Source organism: Canis lupus, chromosome 24, assembly GCF_011100685.1.
Source record: "Canis lupus familiaris isolate Mischka breed German Shepherd chromosome 24, alternate assembly UU_Cfam_GSD_1.0, whole genome shotgun sequence".
Lineage (NCBI taxonomy): Eukaryota > Metazoa > Chordata > Mammalia > Carnivora > Canidae > Canis > Canis lupus.
Window position 1 is genome coordinate 32,230,116 of NC_049245.1, and position 24,999 is coordinate 32,255,114.

Sequence of the window (24,999 nt, forward strand, 5' to 3'; positions counted from 1 at the left end):
ATACACACTTAACTTATCAAAGAGAACAAGATGTTATTTCCCATATGCTATCATGGTTTTGTGAGGTTCCCCCTCCACCTTTACACAATATGTATTATGATTGTTCTAAGATTTACCATTATATTCATTAGTACCTTTGGAGTCTTTCTTCAGTTCTGGAATATTCCCAACCTTTATCCCTTCAGTTACACCTCTGCGCCATTCCCTCCCTCTTCTCCTTCCAGAATGCTGATCAAACAGTTATCACTTAGACACTTTCACTTTGTCCTCTGTGTCTCCTAACTTCTCTTTGCTGTTTTCTTATATCCATCTACAAATCTACATGAGTTTCTTGTCTGCGGCCTGATCTCTTTCAGAGTACAGAAAAGGGGAGTGATCCCCCAGGCTGACATCATCTCTATACTAAAACCCAACAAAGGCAGAAAGAAAGAGGGAAATTATAGGCCAGTCTACTCATAAGCTAGATGCAAAAATCCTGGACAAAACATCAGCAGTAAAAATCCAGCAAGGCATAATACATCATGACCAAGTAGGGTTTATTCCAGAAATGCAAGGTTGTTTTAACATTAGAAAAACCAAGTGAAGTAATTTACCATGTATTAACTAAAGGAGCAAAGTCACTAGAGCTTTCAGTAGATGTGGGGAAAGGAATCCAATAAAAGTAAAACAACAACAAACTACACACAATTGAAAGAAAAATAAACACCTTCTTGATGAACTAGCAATGCCTTCACGCTGTTACAGAACACCTGTAAGAACCCATGGCAGATGTTGTACTTAGTGGTAAAACATCGAGATATTTAAGATAAGGAAGAAAACAAGGCTGCCCACTCTCACCATTTTTATTCAGCATTGTACTGGAGTTTCCTCATTGTGCAGTGAGGGGAAGGGGGAAATGAACAAACAAGGATTGGAGAGGGAGTCCAGAATGGCTCCTGGCTTCTGGGGGAGTCTTTGTACCATTTACTAAGACAGGAAAGACCAGGAGAGGATCCAGTTGGGCTGGGTGTTCAGGGCACTCAAGGGAATTGAACACCTTTCTCAGGTGTCCAACTGCCATGGAAGACGACCAGGCAGGAAATCAGGATACTTCAGCTCTGTTCCCAACTCTGACTAACCTTGAATGGACCACTTTCTTCTTGGACCTGGATTCTCCCATCTGTAAAATGGGTGGATGTGAGAAGATAGACTCGTGGTAGGCTGCAGTGTTTAGATCTGACGGGAAAATGAAGAAGATGGGAATAAAAGCTGGTCTCACTCTCCAGGGGAGCAGGTTTTTGTATACCAACCCCTAGTGGGAGGGAGCACCCATTTGGAGATGGGGCAGGAATCTGACCAAGTCCTAGGGCCATCTTGACTGTCTGCCTTCCAGAGGGAGTCATCCTTTCTTTCCTTTGTCGAGAAGCTGTTACCATTTTGTTGTTATTATTGGTGCTATTAAGCATATTCTGTAGTTGTAAGACACTGACCCCCCCAACAACATGCCCTTTTGATGTTTTAGACCTACAACAGCCAGAGTGAAAGCAACGAAGACTATGAGATTCCCCCGATAACACCTCCCAACCTCCCTGAGCCATCCCTCCTGCATCTGGGGGACCACGAAGCTGGCTACCACTCGCTGTGCCACGGCCTTGCACCCAACGGACTGCTCCCTGCCTACTCCTACCAGGCCATGGACCTTCCAGCCATCATGGTGTCCAACATGCTGGCCCAGGACAGCCACCTACTGTCGGGCCAGCTGCCCACGGTGAGTCTCTGTCACCCACCATGATTCCTGCTGGATACAGCAGGGAAGAGGGCTGGGAGGGAAGCAGGATGCCAGTGTTTTGATGAGGACCCTCTGCTTGTATGCAGGATGTGGGCTCGGATGTTTGCGTGGGGTCTGCAGAATATGAGGGATGGGTGTGGAGGGTCATTTATGTCTTCATGTGGGTAACTTCTGGAGCCCTGTTTATAATATCCTGGTATTATTTGCTTTATTGTTATTTCTAATAATATCATCTTTATTTTTATTTTATAATGACTTTATTGAGATATAATTCACACATCATACAGTTCCCCCATTTAAAGTGTACAAATCAATAGATTTTACACAGGGTTATATGACTGTCAACACAGTTCATTTTGGAACATTTTGATCATCCCGAAAAGAAACCCTACACCCCTTAGTCCTCATTTTCAAACCCCCCCTCCCCCAGCCCCTAGCCCTACGAAATCGCTAATCCACTTTCTGTCTCCAGATATTTGCCTATTCTGGACATTTCATATAAATAGAATCATAATATTTAAAAAATACTCCATCTTGTTTTTTGTTTAAGCTGCCAGAGAGAAGGGTGATTACTGAGTTAAAGCTGGAGGATAAGTAGAAAATCAGCAGGCAGGGGCACCTGGGTGGTTCAGTAGGTTGAGTGTCCGCCTTCAGCTCAGGTCATGATCCTGGAGTCCTGGGTTTAAGCCCCATGTTGGGCTTTCTGCTCAGTGGAGAGCTTGCTTCTCCCTCTCCCTGCCACTTCCCCTGCTTGTGCTTGCTCTCTCTCTCTCTCTCTCTCTCTCTCTCTCTCTCTTTCTCTGTCTAATAAATAAGTAAAATCTTTAAAAGAAGAAGAAGAAAAAGAAAATCAGTAGGCAGACTAGGGCAGGAAAGGATCTTCCAGGTTAGGGGAATGGCATGTATGAAAAGCAGGAGGCAGGAGAGTTCATGTCCTTCTTGGGGACAACATGTGGTTCATTCTCTTTATAAAAGGACCTGGAGGCAGAGAGGGAGAAAGGAGGTAAAAGAACTAGCAACACCTGATCATAAGGGTCCTGAATCCCATGCTAAGGAGATATATGATTTCTTAGCATATGGCTGATTTGAACAATCAAGAACTATAGAAAACTAGTAGAGCATATTTTTTTTTATAATAGAAAAAGCCCCTTAAGGGAATCATAGTACTTCTCCTGAATAACTGTTTATTTTTGCTCTTTCCTTCACAGTTAGTATTATATACTAGTTACAACTCTTAAATTCATTCCTAAGTGACAGGAACCAAACTCAAACTAGTTAAAACAAAAGACTGAAATATCCAGGGGTGGACAAGGAATTTCAGGTATAGCTGGATCCAGAAACCCCAGTAGTGTCATTAGGGCCCTATATCCCATGCCCATTTCTACACAGCAGGCATGATGGCTCCTGGCAGCCGAGATCTTCCCTGACATTTCTGGCAAGTGACAGTTTGGGTCTTCCAGGAGCACAGCTGGACCAACAACCATTGTGTCCATGAGGAAGCAATCTTTGATTTTTGTCAGCTTGGGTGACAAACTCACCTGTGTCAGGGGACAAGGGACCGCGTAGCTGATTTCTTATCAGAATCACATGGTGTTGGGTGGATCATGTTTATCTCTGCTGAGGATGCTCAGAGGCCACAGCCACGCATGTGGCCCAATTCTAGCAGATGCCTGGGACTCTGGGGCATACAGTGTATATTGTAACAATCTTACAGTGTTTTCTTTATTGTTTACTCTTACTACCACCAAATCTTCTTGCTTAAAACGAAGCTGGTATCCTATATGTATTTTTGTAAGATACACCACATTTTTTTCTTCTTTGAATCTAGGTGAGAAATAAAAGGAGGGAGGGACAGAGGGGAGAGGGAGACTGCTAGCTCAAGCTCCACTTTTTATAGTGTTTCCGCTCGGACTAAAGTGCTCAGTGGAATTTGATACTCCATTTCTCGAGGAATACTTTTCTTTGGGGCCCATCAATAATGCAGGCTCTCAGCTTCCTCATCTCTAAGAGACCTGAAGATTCCAGAGTCATGTGGTTTTAATTCCACTTTGTTAGAATGATGTACTTTAGCTGCCTGCTCAGCTAATTGCTCACGAAACATCATTACTCCAGGCTGTCCCTGTTGGGGAGTTCTGGTAGCACAAGCAAGGGCAGGGCCAGCAGACACCTCTGGTGTGTGCCCTGGGGAGGGCTGTGACTGCAAGGGTCAGTGTGGCTGTGGTCCTGAGCCCTGGGGTTGTTGGTCTTTGGTGCCGGTGGGCAGGAGAGACAGTGTGGGGCAGTGGTTAGTGTGTGGGCTCTGGAGTCCCACAGACCTGCCTCCGATCCTGATTCCCATCTCAGGCTTCATTCTCTTGTGTCCTCGTATGGGAATCCTAACAGTACCCACCTCAAGACTGCAGTGAAATGTATCTGAGGTCATGTGTGCAAAGTCTTAGAAAAATGCCTCGCGGGATCCCTGGGTGGCACAGCGGTTTGGCGCCTGCCTTTGGCCCAGGGCGCGATCCTGGAGACCCGGGATCGAGTCCCACATTGGGCTCCCGGTGCATGGAGCCTGCTTCTCCCTCTGCCTATGTCTCTGCCTCTCTCTCTCTCTCTCTCTCTCTCTCTCTCTCTCTCTCTCTGTGACTATCATAAATAAATAAACATTTTAAAAAATTTTTAAAAAAAGAAAGAAAAATGCCTCGCAGAGAGTATAAAAAATCAGGGAATATTTATTATTGTACTATTAATAATAATCTTTATTAGTAATAAAAGCAAATTCCCACTTAACCAAATAGCAATGGTTTCTTGTGAGTCTCATTTACCTAAAGGAACAGATTGCAGACACTCTCAGGTACCTTTGTAGGGCCACCTGGTGACAATAGCTCTGATAATTACAAGGAATGCTGTCTGTATGTCAAAAGTGACCTTCTGATCACTCCTCCTAGGATATGTTTTGGCTGGGCTTGGTCCAAATAGGCACTTTGCAGTCATTTTCCAGATTTCTTTAAAGCTAGCTCATGTTAAAGATGCTTCACAAATTCAGATAGCTTTAATTCTTCCATTAATCAGTTGTCAAGGGCTCTCTGTGTTTTATATTCCCTTGTTACATAATGAAAGAGAAGCCAAACCATTTTATGCAGGGGAGGGCTCCTGGGCCTAATGGGAAGCCAGATAATCACATGTCTATCCACTGGGACTGTCTGAGGAAGAGGCGCAAGGTGCCCTTGGAGACAAGTGTTTAAAGTTTGAGCAGTAGGAGACAGGTGTGTGCATGTATGGACGTGCAACCTGAGGATGGTGCTGGAATTTTTGTCACCTAATAGGTCTCAAGCTATTAGGTAGTGCAGAGAGCATTGCAAACTTTTACACACTGCTCCCAAGAACCGAGTGAGGCATAAGGAAACAGGTTTGGAGCACCCAGGTAATTGTATGGGCTTCCCGAAGCTGCTCTAACAATTTGCCTCAAATGTGGTAGCTTAAGACAACCATAAATTCGTTCCCTTCCGGCTCTGGAGGTTAGGGGTTGGAATCAGTATCACCGGGCGCACATCAAGGTGTCAGGAGGGGTGAGTTTCCTCTGGGAGCTTTGGGGAGAATCCCTCCCTTGCTGCTTCTAGCATCTAGGGGTTGCCAGCTATCCTTGGCTTGTGGCCACGTCACTCCGACCTAGCATGGCCCTCTGCCAGGGCAGTCTCCTCTGCCTTTCTCATAAGGACAGATGTGTTTAGGGATAATCCAGGATAATCCTGCCATCTCAAGAGCCTTCACTTACTCACACCTACAAAGACTCTTTCTTCCCAAGTACAGGTTCCAGGGATTAGGACCTGACATTTTGGAGGGTTGTTTTCAACCTACCGTGGTGATCAGCTGTGCAGCAGCCTTTACTGAGAGCCTCCTAAGTTCCAGGCATTGTTCTGAGCCCTGGCTCTGCAAGACACCCTTGAGGAACTCCTGGTGCAGGTGGAGAGGCAGGTGAAGACTCCATTTCTGGAGACGTAATACATGGTCTTATAGAATCAGCACACATTGCTGTGTGTGCCCAGAAGAAGTGCCTTTAGGAAGTGATGACCTGACACATAGCAGATTCTATAAACACTTGATGAATAAATGAAGGAATGAACGTTGCCCAGTTATTAAGAAACAAAAGCAGAATTCCAGCCCAGCTCTGTCCACTACCATGTGATTCTCAGTTTTAGCAGGTGCCCAAGAGATGGAGCAGCTGGGCTGCAAGGCCGCAGGTGGCACAGAAGGTGCCCCGACGGCCAGGAGGTCACAGATGCTGTTTGCACAAATCGAGGTGCGTCAGGGATGTCGTCCCTGGAGAGGTGGTTGAGGCCAGGGTGTCTGACAACCATCTCATTTATGCCAAGCCCTTTTGGCTCTGGTCCCAGAGGCCACTGATTCCTTCTGGTCCCCTGCCCTTGCCGGGCGGCCTCCTCACATGCATGGCAGTTGGCTTTTCTGCTTTTAAGGTATGGCTGCTGGTAGGAATGCTGTGCAGTATTGGAATTGGGCCCCTTTTACAAAATTAAATATGCTTAAAGCTTCTCCCTCGACTTCAGCGTCTTAACTGATTAAACATTCATTTCCAAGACAAAAAGAGTCAATTTAGTATGAAAGATACATTTTGCCAGTTTAATTTAAAGCACTGCACCTCCATCTGACCCCTATTTTCATAACTCAATAATTTTATCCTGTGTTGATTGTCTCATTTTGAGAGAGATATTGTATGTATAAATCAGTTTCTAAAATACCCAAAGAAACTAGAAGAGTGGAATTTATTAAGCAGCCTCTGTTAAATCTGAAATAATTTATTTTGGAGTTGTCCTTGGGAAATATTCGAGCTTATGGTCCCGGCGTACCCAGGAGAGGAATTATCCTGGGAAGGGGCAATGCTGGCTGCTGCCAGACAAGTCCCGGGGAACCTGCCCCTTCTGTGAGATCAGAGAGAGTCCTGGGAGAGCTTTGAGTAGGTGCAGGTGGGCCCAGCGGGAAATGAATCTGGCAGAGCTGTCCCCAAGAGCTGCCATCAGTTCTGGGATTTCCCCAAGCTGAGCCCTGTGGGTCGCTGGAGCTGTGCGGTCCAGTCCACCGGTTAGCACAGGTGTGGCATGCACCTGCCATTCAAGCATTCTCTTCCAGAGTTGACTATCGTTTGCTTTCTCTGGGGCCTGGGACAAGTCCCTTCTTTCCCAGCCTCAATTCGCCTATCTAGGGGATGGGGATTCGGATGCCAGCTCTGACAAACTCACAAATGGGAAAATGGGAATAATCGCTCTGTCAACTCTGACACGCTGGACAAGTATGTGGGTTTGAGGTTGGATAGACCCTCCACTGCCACCACCACACATGCCACTGGCCCAGGGGCTCAAGTCTTACTAACTCGGATCGGAATCCTAGACTGGTGGGGCGGGCGCCTGGGAGGCTCAGTGGTTGAGCATCTGCCTCCAGCTCTGGTCGTGATCCCGGGGTTCTGGGATCGAGCCCCACATCGGGCTCCTCACAGAGAGCCTGCTTTTCTCTCTGCTTATGTCTCTGCCTCTCTCTGTGTGTCTCTCATGAATGAATGAATGAATAAATAAATAAATAAATAAATAAATAAATAAAATCTTAAAGAAATCCTAGTTTGAGATCTTTTGTGTTCTAGGTCCCTGTCCCAAAGCATCTTGCTCAGACTCATCCTTCTCCCACACAGGGTGAACTAGAAGCCATGGCCCGGGGATCCCATGCCAAGTGAAAAGTCTTTCCAGGCTAGTATCCTGGGGCAGGCTGCTGGGGAGGAGGCTGGGCAAACCTTGGTTGCCACTTCACCCCTTTGCTTTAGAGGTAGTTCCCTGCAGATTGACTCTGGGGGATCCTTGACCTCCTAATGCCTACCCCCCTATCTTTCAGTTCTCCACTCTTCCTTCCCAATCTTCTCTTTCTCCTCCTCCTCCCTTCCTTGCCTTATCCCTCCTCCCCCTAGGAAATTGGTCTACCTCTACAATATTCTCACAGATGCTTGGGATTCCGCTCCTGAGCCTGAGAAAAGGGGACCAGAAACACCCCCACATATACACAACCCTTGTCTGGACGAATGAGCCACAGGGGGCAGCGGAGACCCAAACCAATCTATTCATTTTATTGTCCTTAATGCATTAAGTCTGTTTTTTGTTTTGGTTTATGATTATTATCAGTTTTTGTTGTGTAACAAGCCACCTCAACACTTAATAGCTTAATGCAAACAGTAAACTTTTCTTTTTTAAAGATTTTATTTATTTATTCATGAGAGACACAGAGAGAGAGGCAGACACATAGGCAGAGGGAGAAGCAGGCTCCCTGCAGGACACCTGATGCGGGACTCCATCCTAGGACCCCGGGATCACGACCTGAGCTGAAGGCAAGTGCTCAATTACTGAGTCACCCAAGCATCCTGCAAACAGTGAACTTTTACTATTTCTTGTGATTCTGTGGGTCAGTAGGTCTTTTGATCTGGCCCGACTTGGCTAATTCCTAGGGTCAGCTTGCAGCTTGGCTGGGACTACCTGGTTTGGGACAACTTTGTGCATATCTTGGCGGTTGACCCAACATTGGCTGGGGCCAGTGGTTTTTCATCCCATGATGGCCTGGGCCCGTTTACACGGCAATGGCCACAGGATTCCCAACAGCATCAAGGAAGGACAGGCCCCAGGGTGCAACCGCTCTTCAAACCTCTGCTTGCATCACGTTTGCTGATGTCCCCCCTCGGCCAAAGCAAGGCACATGGCCATGCCTAGATTCAAGGAGTGGAGAAATACCCCGCTTCTTGAAGGGAGAAATGTCAGCATCATGTTGCAGAAGGGCAGGAATCTGTGGCCATTTTCATAATCTATTGTGATAGTGTTTTGTTTTGCTTATGTGCTTTTGCTTTCTTGACATTTAATATCACCTACTATTTAGGAGCATGGGCTCTGGAGTTAAGCTAACCCAAGTTCAAAACCCAGCTCCACCATTTGTTACCTTCTACCCTGTGACTCACTCAGACCAAGGCATTAATTCTCCATGAGCCTTAGTTTCCTCATCTGTAAAACAGAGGTAATGTTACTAGCCTCATAGGAACTTGTGAAGATTCAATGATCAGATGTAGGAAAAGTGCTCAGCCTGGTGTCTGGCACACAGTAGGCACTCATACTAAATGTAAGCTACTGTACCAATTATTTATTTTGCTGATGGGGTTTGGGTGGCCTCAGCCTCATACCTACATCCAGCCAGACCTGCTGGAGGGTTGGCTTTGTTGGGGCAGTAAGTAGTCAGACAGGCTCAGAGGCTGAGATGGAGGGGGTAGGGAGAGGGCCCCAGCTGGAGAGTGGGCTGGAGGAAAGTGTATTACCTCCACCAGGACCTCACTCGAGGCCCAGAGCTTGAAAGCAACCACAAAGTGACAGTCTACTGCCTGCCAAGAAGTCAACGGCCCCAAACCCAACTTCTCTGGGCTGTTTGACCAGGGGCAGGATCCATTTCAGTTAAAAGCAAAAGGTTCACAAGGATACTCCAGCTTGGGCTTTTCCTGGGTGCCATGTTTTTGTCTAATTCCTCTCTGGGGTGGGAACGGAGGTGCTGATCTCACAACAGGCCCCTGAGGATCCTTAAGTGGGGGTAACCAGAAGCCCAGAGGTTTCTTTATATTCAGCAGAGTCCAGATGAAACTCCCGCCCCCTGTTTTTTCAGAGGCACTAAGCGAAAGAAATATGTCTTTTTACATTTTATAAAACTCAGAAAAATGGCTTTAAACAGCTTTTGCTCTCCTGCTATAATTATTTATTTTCAAACACTCCTGCAGGGGACTGCTCCGTTTTCTTATCCTGCACTCCTTTTTCTCATAAATGAACCATCACTTCAATAAATCATTATGAAAACAGAGACTAACACCAGCTCTGAAAGGTTGAAAGATTTATGTAACACATTTATGTTTCCCATTTTCTCATTCTGGTACTCGGCTGCAAAAGCTAAGCTAATAAAAGCCGCTATTAATATTTCTTGTTGCCTAGCAACCCCAGAGCGGGAGTAATAGCTTCAGCTAGAAAAATAGATGACCGATAAGGAAAAATTCAATTCTTTTATTATCTCAGGGGGAAATGGCCTTTTACTGGAACATTATGATGTACGAGTGTGAAGTTGAACACAAAAGATTTTTGTGTGTGTTTGTTTTTCTATTTTTAATGAACATTATTTTACCTCCACTAACTCTTTTAGGGCACTTTTGTTTTCCTCCACCCTCCCACCCCCACCCACCCCATCCCTCATGCTTAATTTAGCAGCTATAGTACTTAAGAACCTGTCAGCGTTTTTTAGTTTAAAAATGGCTTTTGCAAAGGTTTATAACTCGGTCATAAAAATTCACTCCCTGTTAAAACTCAGGCCAGTGATAAGCCAACACGCAGGCTAGTTCTCTGCGAGCAGGCTCCCATTTGTTGAGAGATAAGACTCGTGGTTTTCATAAGAGAAAGGTCGGAAAAGAACAGAATGTGTTCTTTTCCGTGTCCCAGTTTTCTTTGGAACCTGAGGACGCTGTCTCTTCTGAGAACTGTTTGCTCTAAAGTTTGAGGCGTGTTCAAAGGGGGAATGAAGCCGGCATAGGCATTTATTGAGTACCTGCTGTATACAGACTGGGTCCCATTGCCTCCTCCCAGCAACCTGCTGGTGTCTCCGTTTTTCAGATACAGAAACTGAGACTTACAGAGGCCAAGCAACCAGCCCAAGGTAGCCTGATGTCACGATGTCTCACACTTCTGTGCTCTAGCATAGGGTTTCTCAACCCAGCACTACTGACATTTGGGGTGGGAAAGTTCTCTGTTGAGGGGGGCGTGGGCACTGCCCTGGACATTGTAGGATGTCTAGCGGTGCCGCTGACCTCCACCCGCGATTCCTAGCCTCTGATAACACTCCTTCAGTCAAAATCACAATAAAAAATGTCTCCGGTCAGTGCCAAATGTTCCCTGGGGGACAAAATCAGCCCTGGTTGAGAACTACTGCCTGCTGTTCCTTCTGTTTGGAAGGCTCTTCCCCCTTGTCTTCCCTGCTGACTCCTTTTCTTGTGTTAGGACTCAGTTTAGAAGTCATCTTGTCTTTGAGGCTGTCTGGATCCTCTGAGCTGGACAAGTGAGGCACTTGCGATCTAAAAATTTGAGGGAAGGGGATCCCTGGGTGGCTCAGCGGTTTGGCTCCTGCCTTCGGCCCACGGTGTGATCCTGGAGTCCCCAGATCAAGTCCTGCGTCGGGCTCCCTGTGTGGAGCCTGCTTATCCCTCTGCCTGTGTCTCTGCCTCTCTCTCTCTGTGTCTCTCATGAATAAATAAATAAAATCTTTAATAAAAAAATAAAAATAAAATAAAAATTTGAGGGAGCACCAAAAAACTCAGTAATCAAGATAAACAGTATCTTACTGTAGTATTTTTTAAAATCAAAATTACCACCAAAGAACCATGACAAACAGTATGTGAAACGTTTAAATAAAGAGAGGATCAGTCTGAGTTCGTGGAGGCAGGTGGCTGTCCATTTCAAATGTCTCTCTGTGCTTCCAGCCTGGAACAGCCTAAGGGCTGAGTCTGTGCTTATGTCTTCCTCTGGCACCAGCATCTGGCAGAGGGCCTGCCTTAGCAGATAACCCGCAATGCTTGTTTATTGACCAAATGAATAGGAGAAGAGAGATTCCTTATCCAAGCAGGAGGGCAGAGCTGGAACTTAAACCTGAGTTCAGAGCTCCTAACTCTGAGCTCAGTGCTCTCTGCAGCCTTCAGGCTGTGCACAGGTGAATGGACATTGCCTGAAGATTGGAACCATGGGGGCGGGGGCGCCTGGGGTGCTCAGGCGGCGAAGCATCTGCTTTCAGCTCAGATCATGATCCCGGGGTCCTGAGATTGAGCTCCTCATCAGACTCCTTGCTCAATGGGAATCTGCTTCTCCCTCTCCGTCTGCTGCTCCCCCTCCTTGTACACACAGTCTCTCTCTGTGTCAAATAAATAAATAAAATCTTAAAAAAAAAATAAAAAAATAAAAAAACTATTCTCTAAAAAGAGAGAGGGCAGCCCCAGTGGCGCAGCAGTTTAGCGCCGCCTGCAGCCCAGGGTGTGATCCTGGAGACTGAGGATTGAGTCCCACATCGGGCTCCTTGCATGGAGCCTGCTTCTCCCTCTGCCTGTGTCTTTGCCTCTCTCTCTCTCTCTCTCTCTCTCTCTCTCTGTGTGTGTGTGTGTGTGTGTCTCTCATGAATAAATAAATAAAATCTTAAAGAGAGAGAGAGAGAGAAAAGAACCCAAGCCACAGAGGATTCAGAGATGCCCTGGAGGAACCTGGGAAGGAGCCAGGTCACAGCAGCTATGATTTTAGCATGGCATCCACTTGGCTTTCCCCATGGCTCTCATTTCAGCCTTACCACCCCTTTGGCAGACAGGAGTTGTCAGCCTTCTGATGCAGAGTATCTCCAAGAACAGAACCACGATGACCAGCCCCTTGGAGCGCTGTTCATGCTCACTGTGCCCACAGATTCCTTATCTTGGCCTTTGGAGGTCAAGGATCACATCTTGTTTGACTTTATATCCTCTCGGCAAACTTTTCTCCTAAATGAGGGCTGAATTATCTCTCACCGTAGTCCGCTAACGTTTATTTAGCACTTATTATGTTGCTCGGCACCCCCTTAAGCCCTTTATATTTATCTCATCTGTAAAATGGCAACACCATTTTACAGATGAAAGTGTATTATTGCCATTTTACAGATGAAAAAACAGGGGCACAGAGAAGCAAATCACTTGGCTACACAGCTGTCAATGTGGTGCCAAAATTTGAACCCTGGCAGGCTGACCCCCAGGTATTCCGATATCTAACCTGTACAGCCTTCAAATGAGTGAGTGAGTGAGTGAGTGAGTGAGTGAATAAAGGAGTGAGCAAGGGAGTGGGCCAACCAGGATTGACACCCACTTTTTCTATTCGACTCCAAGTCAAGCCATTCATGTTCATAAGTAAGCACAGCAGGAAGTATGAAATATTAGCTTGGAACAAGGAACAGATGAATACTGAGGAGTTCCAAGGACAGTAGTAGTGGAGAAGGCTTCCTGGAGGAGGTGGCCTTGGGGGTGGGCCTTAGGGGCCAGAGAATAGCCGCAGAAGCCTGAAAAGAGGAAACGTTACACCTGTTCAGACTTCCTTGTTCAGACCCCATCGCAGGCCATTCCTTCGGCTAGGATTTGCAACAACAGTTTGTGATGTTTTATGATCACGTAGGTGCCCTCTGGTGGCCATCCTCTCCACCCCCTGCCAGGCTCCTAATCCGAGCCATGACCCTGTGGCCGCGGACGGTGCAAGGGGCAGGCATTTAACTTCCATTCTGGGCGAGAAGCCAAGCCTGAGCAGACTACCTCTCCCTCTGAGACCTGCTCCTGAGTCACGGGGGAGACTTCAGGGAGAATCACAGCGGCATCCGTCAGCTGCAGCTTCGACATTACCCGGCATAATGGCCCTTTCCTCCGAGTGCATATTCAGTACCATGTTTGGGAAAATGAGCTTTTAATGTACCGTCGGCATTGCTGAGAAACCATCTCTGGCTCCGCAGAATGTCTGGAGCACATAAAACTTGAGATCTATTGGAGTCATTTTCCCCCTGCTCTGGCTGGATAATAAAAAGTCCGTCTCCTGCGCTCTTTCTCTCATCTTGTGGCTTTGTCCATTTAGAACTCGGAGTCTTTAGAAAAGGCAGCAAGACAAATAAAACTCATCTAAATATTAAGGCTCCCGAGGAGAGCGTCAGTGTGCCATTGAAGCTGCGGAGCCAAGAGCATCTGGAGGAGGAGAGGCCACGGGAGATTTCAGCACACCAGGGGGTTGGGCTGGGGTCCAAGTGGTAGTGCTTACGGGGAGCCTGGAATCCTGGGGTCCCCTGTTCTGCCCTGCTGGGCAGTCTGGGGTATTACTCTCCCTTTCCCAGTGCTTGGAGATGATGCTATTTACCCCCTAGGGTGGTGGGTAGAGTCAAACGTGCTAATAAAATACTCCCGGGGCTTAGCTTTATGTGTGGGATGGAGCAGTGTCTGACGTGGGTTTGTCAAATGACTGGTGGACTGACTGGATGACAAATGTTGCCTGTGTAAACGAACACCACAGACTGTGGAGCGCTGCCTCTGTTGCTGTCGGCAAGTAAGCCAGGTGGGGCCCCCCGACTTATTCTGTCTTACGGTGCAATCCACCTTCTCTCATCTAACCCTCCTGTCAACCTTGGAGGGAGACGGAATGACCCTCATTTTACCGATGGGTCCCTGAGACTCAGAAGGCGAGTGGCTGGTCTGAAAACACACAGTCAAGAAGTGGCGGAGATAAGACAAGAACCTCGTTCCTTTGACCCCAATATCTTGTGCTCTCAGTGTTGTACAGAAGCATCCCTTGCCCCAGCCCCTGGCCCCAAGCCCCCGGCCTCTGAGCTGCAGGTGGGACTGTCCCTGCTGCCAGTCCAGCCAGGGAGGGGTGGTCAGAGCTCACACCTGGGATAGAGCAGTGGGCAGGGCAAAAATGGCCTTGGGGGCTATTTCCCCCAACTCTTGATAGCGAGGCCAAAGGAAAGGTACTTTGGAGTGAGTATTTACACCCTGTCATTAGGCTGGGTCTGTCCTGTGGAGCCACGGGCCTGTGATGCTGGAGCCTTGATGAGTCTCTTCCGAATAAGCCAGTGCAAGTTTTTCCTGTCACCCTAGAAATTGACCGAGAGACCTGGAGTCTGGGCTCCCATCCTGCCTCTGCACTGCTAATGGATTACGGCAAGCAAGACACTTTCTTCCTGGCCTCACGTTCTTCGTATGTTGAGTGGACAAACCTCAGATTACCCAGGGAGTCGAGGAGAGGATGTAGGGAGGGAGCATCTCTGAAGCGTCTCATGAATGGGCACTGCAAGGGTGTCACTGGGGTTACAGGTCAGAGCCACAGGTCAGGGAGCCTAGGGGTCGTTCAGCTGCATGTGTAACCAGCTGTGTGACCTCAGTCAGGCCACTTAACCTCTCTGTGCCACAGTTTCCTGATGGGGTTGTTGTAAGGAATGAATGGTGGATGGTATCCAGATCTGTGCTGGAGGGAGGTCGGCCTGGTCCCACAGGGAGCTCTCGAGTGTGAATCAGACCGCAGAGTCGCAGGCCTTGGTGCCTCTGGGTGAGGTGTGAGTCAGTCATTGGTCGCAGGCTGGATGGGGGTGGGGCTTGTGCACAGCTTCCTAAGGGAGCAGTGCTTAGAGAGCAGCTGCGTGCGAACCTTTGGCAGCCAGTACACCCAGGAGTCCATCTGCCTGGGCCTCAGGCAGCATCTGAGTCTAAAATGAGTTCCCAGTGTGATCAGCAACACCTGGGAGCCTGTTAGAGGTGCAGATTCTCAGGCCCCGCCCTAGACCCTCACCCTATGATTAACCAGCCCTCCAGGGGATTCTGATCCTGCTGGGCTCCCCTGGGCTGCATCATTCTCAGTAGGGGGCCAGGTTCTCCATTGTTTTTAGGGAACATAGAACTGTTTCTTATGTGTCAGTTTGCCCTAAGGATTGTATCCCACCTGTGACAGTTGCAAACCTTTTCCTCCTGAGTAATCCACACCTCTGCAGGTGGTACTAGACTCTTCTCAGCCCCTTACACCTCCCATTGGCTCAGGCCTTGAAGCAGACCCTAAATTTAGCATTAGGACTGCCCCCAGCCTGGGATCTGAAGGACTCCAGGCTAGATCTCCTTAGATTGTAGAACGCATCGTCCTTGTGAGGTCCAAGGGAAATGGTGTACCAGGGGCCCACACAGAAGTAGAAACAAAATGCAGTCACAGAAAAGAAGGGGAGCCCAGAGTGGGGGAGATCACCAGGACCTCTGTGTGACTGGGAGGTAGGCTTCTGTAAGCTGCTCATGGGGGACTGTACCTGTGTGCCAGGTATGGGGCAATCAGTGAAGCGTGTTCTCGGAGACCATGAGAAGACCAAGTGTGAGCGGTCAGACAGACATGCCCAAGCTAGACTCCAGTAGCATTGGCAAACCGCTGGATGAGAAGAATGGGGCCTGGGCCAATGTGACAGCAAAGCATACCCCCTCCCCACCCCTGCACTCGATCTAGGCCCCAAAGGGGTCATCATCAGCCTCATCTCAGCCTGAGATGGCCACCCTCCCATCCCACGGGCCTTCTCCTCTCCCTTGTGAACCACCCCAGACCTTGGGCCCTTATGCCTTTGCCCATAAGAGCCCTCCTCCCCGCTCCCTTTCACCTGCCTTGTGAACTTGACAGATTCTTACTTGCTGTGTCCCTGCTAAGGAGAAGCAGAGATCCAGCCAGCAAATTGGCAGCACCCTTCTCTGCATATGTTCATCACCATGACTTTGGTCATATCCAGTTGGAACTGTATCTTCCCATAGCCCTACATGTGGTAGGGAGCTGGCTCACTGAGCCCCAGCCTATGGCAGAAGCCTGCCACCCAAGAAGGTGTTCTCAGGGCAAGTGACCAGCAGCCAGCCAGTGACACTGGAGACAAATCTGTCTTCTGGGAATGTGGGTTTAGCCTCTGCTGTGGCCCCTTACCCTACACACTCACACTGTGTCTCTGTGCCCACTGCCCACTGCCCTGCTAAAAGGGGGTCAGCACTTGGACCAGAATTAGTATCACTGGCTTTGGACCTCGAGAGAAATGGATTTAAATCTGAGTTCCTCCTGCTGCTTGCTTGAGCAAGCTACCCACCCCTTCTGAATTTTAGTTTTCTTATGTGTAAAATGGATATGTTAATAATTCTTACCGTATGGAGTTGTTTTGATAATTAAATGCTATAATGCTTATAAAATGCTCAGCGTGGTAGCCGTAACAATGCTATTAGTCTCTAAGCACTTCGTGTATGAGCTGCCTCTGTTTTTCTTCCCCGCCCACCCACGTGGAGGGCTCTGTCTCCTTTCTGGATCTCCCAAGAAAAAATAATCCACCTGCCCAAGTATTGGCAGACAAAGTTGGCTCCCTGGGGGTCCATCGGGGGACACTGACCGCAGACAGCTACACATGTCTGTGTTGCTGAGTCCCTTTTTGGCCATGCTGATACTCTGAGACCTCTCTCTCCCATCCCTGCCCATGTGGCAGGTTCAGTGTTGGGCTCCCCTCCGTTCTGTCTGCCGCCACGCGTTCCCCTCAGCCTCTGCATCTCCCGCCAGGCCTGCAGATCCAGATGCCTTACTGAGATCAGCTGAACAAAGGCTCCTGCATTAACATCACCTGACTTCCTTAGAGGTTAGGTTAGGGTCCCTTTGGTTTGAATTGAGTGTCGTTGGGGTCACCCTCCACCCTGAGCAGGACATAGTGTATTTCTCAACACAAGTTACATACAGTTTTCTCCCAAAGAGGGATTCTGGTTGCATTAGTTTGAATCCACCAAGAAGCAGCACTGAACAGGATTAGGCAGGTAGGCGATTTGTTGAGAGGGAGAAAGAGAAGGTGGGAGGTGGGGAAAATTTCTACCATGATGCAGGTCTGACACCTGTAGAAGGAGGGGAGGAAAGAGTGGGATTGGGTATGAAGAATCTTGGACAGTGAACAGCTCCTAGAAAAGTTTGGGGGGATCCCTGGGTGGCGCAGCGGTTTGGCGCCTGCCTTTGGCCCGGGGCGCGATCCTGGAGACCCGGGATCGAATCCCACATCAGGCTCCCGGTGCATGGAGCCTGCTTCTCCCTCTGCCTGTGTCTCTGCCTCTCTCTCTCTCTCTCTGTGACTATCATAAATAAATTAAAAAAAAAAAAAAAAAAGGAAGAGTTTGGGGAGTCCTCAGACCAAAGTCACCCACTGGAAGAGCTGCTTATCTCACCAGATGTTGCTGCCTCAGTATCCCCTGTGTGCTCAGTTGCTGGCTGGGGGTGGCCTCAGTGAGAGCATGTTCAAGAAGTAGGGGAGCAGTGGCTGGGGCTCTCAGCACTGGGGTTCCCCAAGCAGGAGGGCTGACCAGTGCATTTCCACGACCCTTGTGCCACATACAAGGTGGCACATTCTCCATGGTTCCCTGGGCCCCTATTCCTGAAGGAAACCCTAGTGGCACAAATGAGAGCTTCCCTCACCAGCAGCTATCATCTCAATGGATCTGCTGGCTTCTATATCTTACCTGTCCTGAAAAGGTCTGAGTCCTTCACATTTGTTCAAGGTTGCTGCACCTGTGCATTCACAGTGGCAGGGGGAAGGGAATGGCAGAAAGTGCCCAGGTGGGTCACCTGGTTACAGGTGTATTACACTGTCTGCCCCCACAGAGTCACAGCCACCCTCTCTCCTCCTGCTGATCAGGGTTGATTCCCCTGCCGTGACAGTGAGTCCTCTCCTCACCTGCTGGTCCTTAGACCTTAGAAGCCCCAAGACTGCTGGAGAGGAGAAGGATGGGAGGATAGGGTAACTGGGTGATGGACATGAAGGAGGGCACATGATGTAATGAGCACTGGGTGTTCTATAAAACTGATGAATCACTGACTCCATCTCTGAAACTAATAATATACTATATGTTAATTTATTGAATTTAAATTTAAAAAATTTTTAAAGATTTTATTTATTTATTCATGAGAAACACTGAGAGAGAGAGAGGCAGAAACACAGGCAGAGGGAGAAGCAGGCTCCATGCTGGGAGCCCGATGTGGGACTCGATCCTGGGACTCCAGGATCACGCCCTGGGCTGAAGGCAGACGCTCAACCACTGAGCCACCCAGGGATCCCTAAATAAAAATTTTTAAAAATAAGCCCTAAGGCTCCTGGCAGCAGCCATACCTATTGTGTCCTCTGGCAAGAGCATGCCCCTGTGGGGGGCAAGATCCTCCAACCCAGCAAAGCCCAGAATCGCGGAGTCAGGAAGCACAAGATCCCCCAGTGGTGCTCTGGGAGTGATAATGTGCAGGGCTGCTTCTGCTTCCACCCCTTGGCTCCTGGGCCCCTGTATTCTTCACAGAACCACACGGAGGTCTCCAATTTGATGCACATACCACATCACAAGGACCATACCACATCCTTTCAGTATTTCCAAGCGAGAGCTTTGCACCTTTAGAAGGCCCTTCCAGCATTCTGTGAGGAGCTGACTTCTGGCTGGTGTGACACGTGATATGGCCAGTAGACCCTCCCGATGAGGGTCATTCCCATACCTGTCTCTGTGAAGTGGGCTCCCCGGTTGCATACTATGCTGTGCAGGATTCCATGCCTGTGGACCAGGCTTCCTTGCTGCCCCCAGAGAGCAGTGCTGGCTGAAATTCTGCAGATAGGAGAGGCAAACCATGCCTCTGTCTATCCTTGAGGGGATGAACTGCTGGCTTAGCCATGATGGAAGGGGCCCAGTGTAGTAAACTTACTATCCGGGGGCTAGTTGGTCTTCCCATGCTGGGTCTCAGTATTGATCTCTGTTGTTGACAGGGTGGACATCCAGAGACAGTAGCAGCTAAATTGGCCTTGACAAGGGGGAGTTCATATCACTGGGCCTCCATCTTTGTCATGTTGGCTACTGTGTCCATGTGCTCAGTGCCATTTGGGGGTAGTTGATCATAATGGCTGACTAATGGCCACAGGCCAAGTCGTTTTGTCCACTTGATTGTTTAGTGCCTCTCCTATGATGAATGCCTCTGGCTCAAAAAACAGGATTCAGAAATCCCACTTTATGCTCACTCTCATATCTCCATCCATATACCTCTCCCCCGGATCAGCTTGCCTGCAAGCTCACATATCTCTTCCTTTTATGTCCTTGACCGATAGCCAGGCCCTTGGCCACCACTGTGAATCTGTATATGATCCACCCTCATTATTGGAGGATTTCTCTATTTGCCACTTCATCTACTAGCTAAAATTTATTTATAACCCTGAAGTCAATACTTATGTGGTGTGTTCACGGTCATCTGCGGACACACACAAAACAGCAAAAAATTTCACGTCACTGCACATGCACATTCCCAGCTGGGGTCAAACAAGGCAATGCTCTGCCTTCTTATTTCAGCTCTCATTCTGTAAACAAGGACCTGTTTTCAGTTTGTGAAGTGCCACTTTTTTTTCTTTTTCTTTTCCTTTTTTTTTTTTTTTTTTTTTTTTTGCATTCTGTGTCTTATTTCACTGTGTAAAGTCATCCCCAAGCATAGTGCTGACGTGCCTGGTGCCTGTAAACTCAAGAAATGCCTCACAGAGAAAATAGTTGTATTCAGGCGTGAGTTACAGTGCTTTGAATTCAATGTTCATTAGTCAACTATATATCAAATAAGGCATTTTTAAACAAAAATACACATAAAACCAGATTATGTATTGACTGATAGGTGGAAATATTGTGACCGGAGGCTCCCAGGAACCTAACCCGGTATTTCCCCTAGGAGCAGTGATTTCACATTCACTAATCAGAACCTAACCACTATGGAGGATAAGAATTGACTGTAGTCTCACCTTCTTCCTCACAAAGTGGGTGGTCAGATGCAGGGCTCACAGCGCCCTCCACCGCCCCCCCCCCCTCCAAGAACATCATTCTGATCTCTTTTTTCCTTTTTTTTTTTTTTTTTTTGAGAGAGGGGGAGAGAGAGAGAGAGAGAGAGAGAGAGAGAGAGAGAGAGAGAGAATGTGTGCATGGTGTGGGGAGGGGCAGGGGGAGAGGGAGAGAGAATCCCAAGTAGGCTCCACACCCCATACAGGGCCTGACGCAGGGCTCAGTCTCACAACTCTGAGGTCATGATCTGAGCCAAAGTCAAGAATCAGATTCCCAACCTGCTGAGCCACCCATGTGCCTCTGCTCTGTTCTCTTTCAACCCCCCTTACCCCCACCAATCTGTGTTGCTACAGTGGAGTCACCAACCACTTTTTTGGCTGGCACCCACATAGGGGAACTGACCCATCCGTAAATTGTACTTGGGCCTTTCCTTATTTCAGCTGGTTGTTCAAGACCTCTTACGTTTATCAAATGCCTACTAAGTATATATTGAGATGATCATATAGTTCTCCCTCCTTAGTATGTTGGGGTGATGAATTTTATTAAAAGATTCCTCAATATTAATATATTCTACTTGGTTATGATATGCATAAACATACACATATATATGTATTTTTTAAATATGAGTTTGGATCTAAATTACTATTATTTTGCTTAAGGTTTTCTTTTACTTTTTTTTTAAGTAGGCTCCATGCCCAGTGTGGAGCCCAATGCAGGGCTCAAACTCACGACTATGAGATCATGACCTGAACTGAGATCAAGAGGCAGACACTTAACTGACTGAGCCACCCAGGCACCCCCATCTTTTACATTTTTATAGTGAGTGATCTGTAGTTTTCTTTATATAAGATAGCTTTCTCATATTTCTGAAATGAAATACAGATTATCCTATAAGCCATATAACCATTATAGAGGTTATACCATTTTCATAAAATGAGTAGTTCATTACATGGAGATCTGTACAATTATTACCACTGAATTACCTGTAGTATTATCTTATAATTTTTATAGCCTTTGTACCTGTAATTGCATCCCATTCATATTCTTAAAGTTGTATATTGTGGTTTTTCTCTTTTATTCATGCTCACCTTTATGGGAGACTCATTCATGTTATTGGTATCTCAACTTTGTTTCATTCATTTTAGTCAGAGAACCAACCATCAGAGTTATGTTTCAATTCTATTACTTTTCTGTTTTCTTAATTTATTCATTTCCACTTTTATATCTATTAATTCCTACCTCTCTTTCTGTAGATGTTTCAGTTTTTCATTGTAGATTCTTTAGTCAATTTAATTTTATTGATTATCATTTAATGACTAAGAAGTTTATGGCTGTATATTTTTTCTGAGTATGGCTTTTGCCATATCCTATAAATTTTGAAATGAGGTATTCTTACATCTTCTACTTCTTCCAGAGACATAGCTTTCTTGATTTTTATAAAAATGGTACATGGTTCATTGTAATAAATAAGTAAACAAACAAACATAGATACAAAGAAGAGCTAAAAGATCACTAAACTGCGCCATCCACAAATAACTATTATTAACCTAACCATTTGATGGTTAGGTATCTTTTCAATCATATCTTTGCACATCATACATATAAAATGTACATAAATAAGACATGATATGGGGCCTTTCCCTGTACTTTATAGTTTGTTCTGTTGGAGCTGTTCTGTGGCCTGACGATTTTCTAACAATAGCTAAGGGACATATTTCCATGTCCATTATTGTAGGTCACAGTTGCACCCTTATTTTTAGTGGCTGCCTAACATTCCACTGTGTGGATGTTTCACTGTGAACATAAAGTAAGCAATGTTCTGTTGGCATTTAGGCTGTTTCTGACTCTTCTAAAGCATAAAACCCTCTTGAGATGGGTGCCTTTAGCATTGTGGAAGTGGTTTTTTTGAGGGATTGGTCTCAAGGAGAAAAAGAGAACTCTACCCTAGGCCTACTTCTTCGTCCTCTGAACCTCCGTCTTATCTGTAAAAATGGGAGTCATCATGGTGCCCACCTCAGAGGAAGGAAGTGAGAATAGATGAGAGGCCATTATGGAGGCTTCAAAACTACTTACAGGTTATAGGGGCCCTGAAACTCACCCCAGAAGAGGGGACACATAGTCCTCTGATTTGGCCATGGAGGGGCAGGGACTCTGAGTTTTAAAGATGGAGCCAGCCTAGATGGTGGAACAGCCTGTGGACTTGAACCAGTTTGGCAACACTTGGCCATTATCTTGAAGAGGCTGGGCAGAAGGAATGTCTGGCTTCCTCTATGTTCCTAACATTATCTCCAAGCCAGATGTCCCCACTTCCCCTTCACCTATTACTTTATGGCAAGTTAGGCAGTGGGAACCGCCCCAGAACTCTTGAGTCCTGACTGTGCCTTGAATGCACTGTGTTACTGGAGGACCAGTCCTTACTCTCTCTGGGCCTCCCCTCCCTGGGCCCTTCCAGCTTGACCTGCAACTCTTCTGAGAAAGGGTATCAGAAGCTTTGCTGGCAGCCTCCAGCCCCTCCCAGGCATTTCAATCTTGGCTTAACCAGGGACTTCAACAAGCAACGCTTTTCTCGAGAGTTCATAAAAACATGTAAACACGGATGAGGATACAAAATATTGAGCGGCAAGGCAGTAAAACACGCCAGTGTTTGTTGTGTTAATTGAATATTCATGAGCTGACTGTTTAAATTACAGTTCACAACTGTTGCAGGGCCTGATGAATAATTTAAATGAGGGTGGCCAAAGAGATTTCAACACTGCATTAGCACACTGCTCAGGATCAGCTACAGAGAATTTATAATTAGCTTGGAATATCCTATAATAAATTCTTTGGAAAGATGGTTTTAATTAGCACATGTGCTAATTCAGAATGTAGAATGTTGGATGTTGAGGAGGCGTGAGTAACCCTTCACTCTCCTTGTGGTTCCCTCTCCTGTGGGTCCTAGCCACCTGGAATCTCTGAGCCATGCCGAGCCTACCTCCTGGGTGGCTTCCATTTCACCTTCACTGCCCTCCCCGCTGCCCCAGCCCAGCTGAGGCCTCCCCTGTCATGGCCTGGGCTGGCTCAGAAGCCTGTGAGCCAGTCTCCCTGCCTCTGTCTCTTCCCTGCTGGTTCATTCATGAGCTGGTTCACTTCTACTGGGGCAGCTGGCACGTGAATGCAAATCTGATTTCACTCTGCCCCGTGTAGAGCCCCTCCATTGGGGAAGCCCAGAAGGTGAAGTTGCTGGTCAAGGTCATTCAGGTCATTCAGGGTAAGGTCTTCTCACCCTGAGCACACCAGGACCATCTGACTTCAGCCAGTCTCTAGACTTGGAGGAATAGTAAGGAACAGCATAAGCAAAGGCAAAGAGGCGGGACAGCCAGTGGGGAGCAGATGAGACTTGAAGGAAGCAGGAGCCCAGGTGAGCGCGTCTCCAGTGTTGGGAGAAGGAAGAGTTGGAGGTACCTCCCAATCAGGAGCTTGGTATCCACTGGTCTGGCCTGGAGGTTGGGAAGGCTGCCATCTGGGGCCCAGAGCATGCAGGCCTATCTGGCTCATTCCCCTCACATTCCCTGAGTGCTTGCTGTGTGCCATGCATGGAGCTAGACATTGGGGAAGTATCCCCGAGCAAAGCAACCGTGGTCCCCATGTTCATGGCTGGAGCACACGGCCAGAATCACACACACCAGCAGTGAATGTGTAACCCCAAGGCCACAAGGCCAATTAAAAAAAATAACGGTGCCATGAAAGGCAGTTACTGGGGGACCCTGGTTTAGGAAGGAGAGCCCGTGAAAAGCTCCTGAAGGCATACATTTGAGCTGAATCCTGAGAAGTGAGTGGGGTCTAGGGAGGCAAACAGGGTTGCAGGCATGAAGGGAACTGCCCAGAGGGAGGTGCTGAGGACAGGGGTCTAGCAGAGTCCCGGCAGTGGCCTGGCGTGGCGCTGGGGGCTGGGGCAATGGGAAAGGGCATGTGTCCATGGAGAGCTATTGCTGGAAGGAAGGAATCCCTTTTCTGGTCCAAACCCTGGCTCCAGTGCCTAAAGCTGTAAGGACCTTGAGCAAGACATGTGGGATTTCTCAGTTTTGTTTCATGGGACTCACTCCTGCACTTTTTATTCATTTTGTAAACTTTTATTGAGCCCTACTGGGTACCAAGCGCTCTCTCAAGCCCTGAGCCAGATAGATGACAGTCATGATCCGTGGAGCTTACGTTCCAGTGTGGTAGACAAACAACACGAAAAGAGTAAAATACACCCTTCCCGCTGCTCAGATGGGGAAGCAAAGGCTGGCTGCCAAATGAGCAGGTGCATCTTTGCAGAATGTGGCTTGGTGCTAGTGCTGCTGCAGGGACATCAGGCCCCCTTCAGAACTGGAACTGAAGATGGAATTCAAGAAGACAGAGGATTCATAGCCTGGACAGATTTTTTTGGTTCTTAGCCCCCTGTGACCAAGGGCACTGACTCCACCTCCTCAGTGCGCTCCCTCTGCCTCTGGACTCTTGCCCTGATCACAGGAAACCTGATGGGCCATCAGGGCTCCCCAGAGCCTGCAAGCCCAAGCTCTCACCCTCTGTGATCTACCCTCTGAGTTTCCCCAGCGTCATCACTCCCTGGGCCCTGGTGCACCCCAAGTCCTAGCAGCCCCCCCCCCGACACTCCGGGTGACCATCATGCTGACTCTGGACCTCAAGCCTTCAGTTCTTTTTAATCACAGCAGTTTCCAGGTGGTTTTCATTGCTTTTGTCCTACAGTCCTCAAGCCCCTGTTCTTCCCAAAGATACAGAAGAATTCAACTGTAGTCACAAGACAGCTATGCAGTGCCGACTCCCCCGCATGCATAGCAGAACTGTTCCC

General features: G+C 47.7%; 1 protein-coding gene across 6 annotated transcripts in view; it reads left to right on the forward strand.

The window, feature by feature from the left end:
* The window catches only part of TOX2 (TOX high mobility group box family member 2), a 132,652-nt gene that overhangs the window by 81,734 nt on the left and 25,919 nt on the right, over nt 1-24,999 (forward strand). For all 6 annotated transcript variants that reach the window (XM_038572372.1, XM_038572373.1, XM_038572376.1 and 3 more), the window contains one exon: nt 1,502-1,747. In XM_038572372.1, coding sequence (XP_038428300.1) covers nt 1,502-1,747 — 246 coding nt within the window. The remainder of the gene's footprint in view (nt 1-1,501; nt 1,748-24,999) is intronic.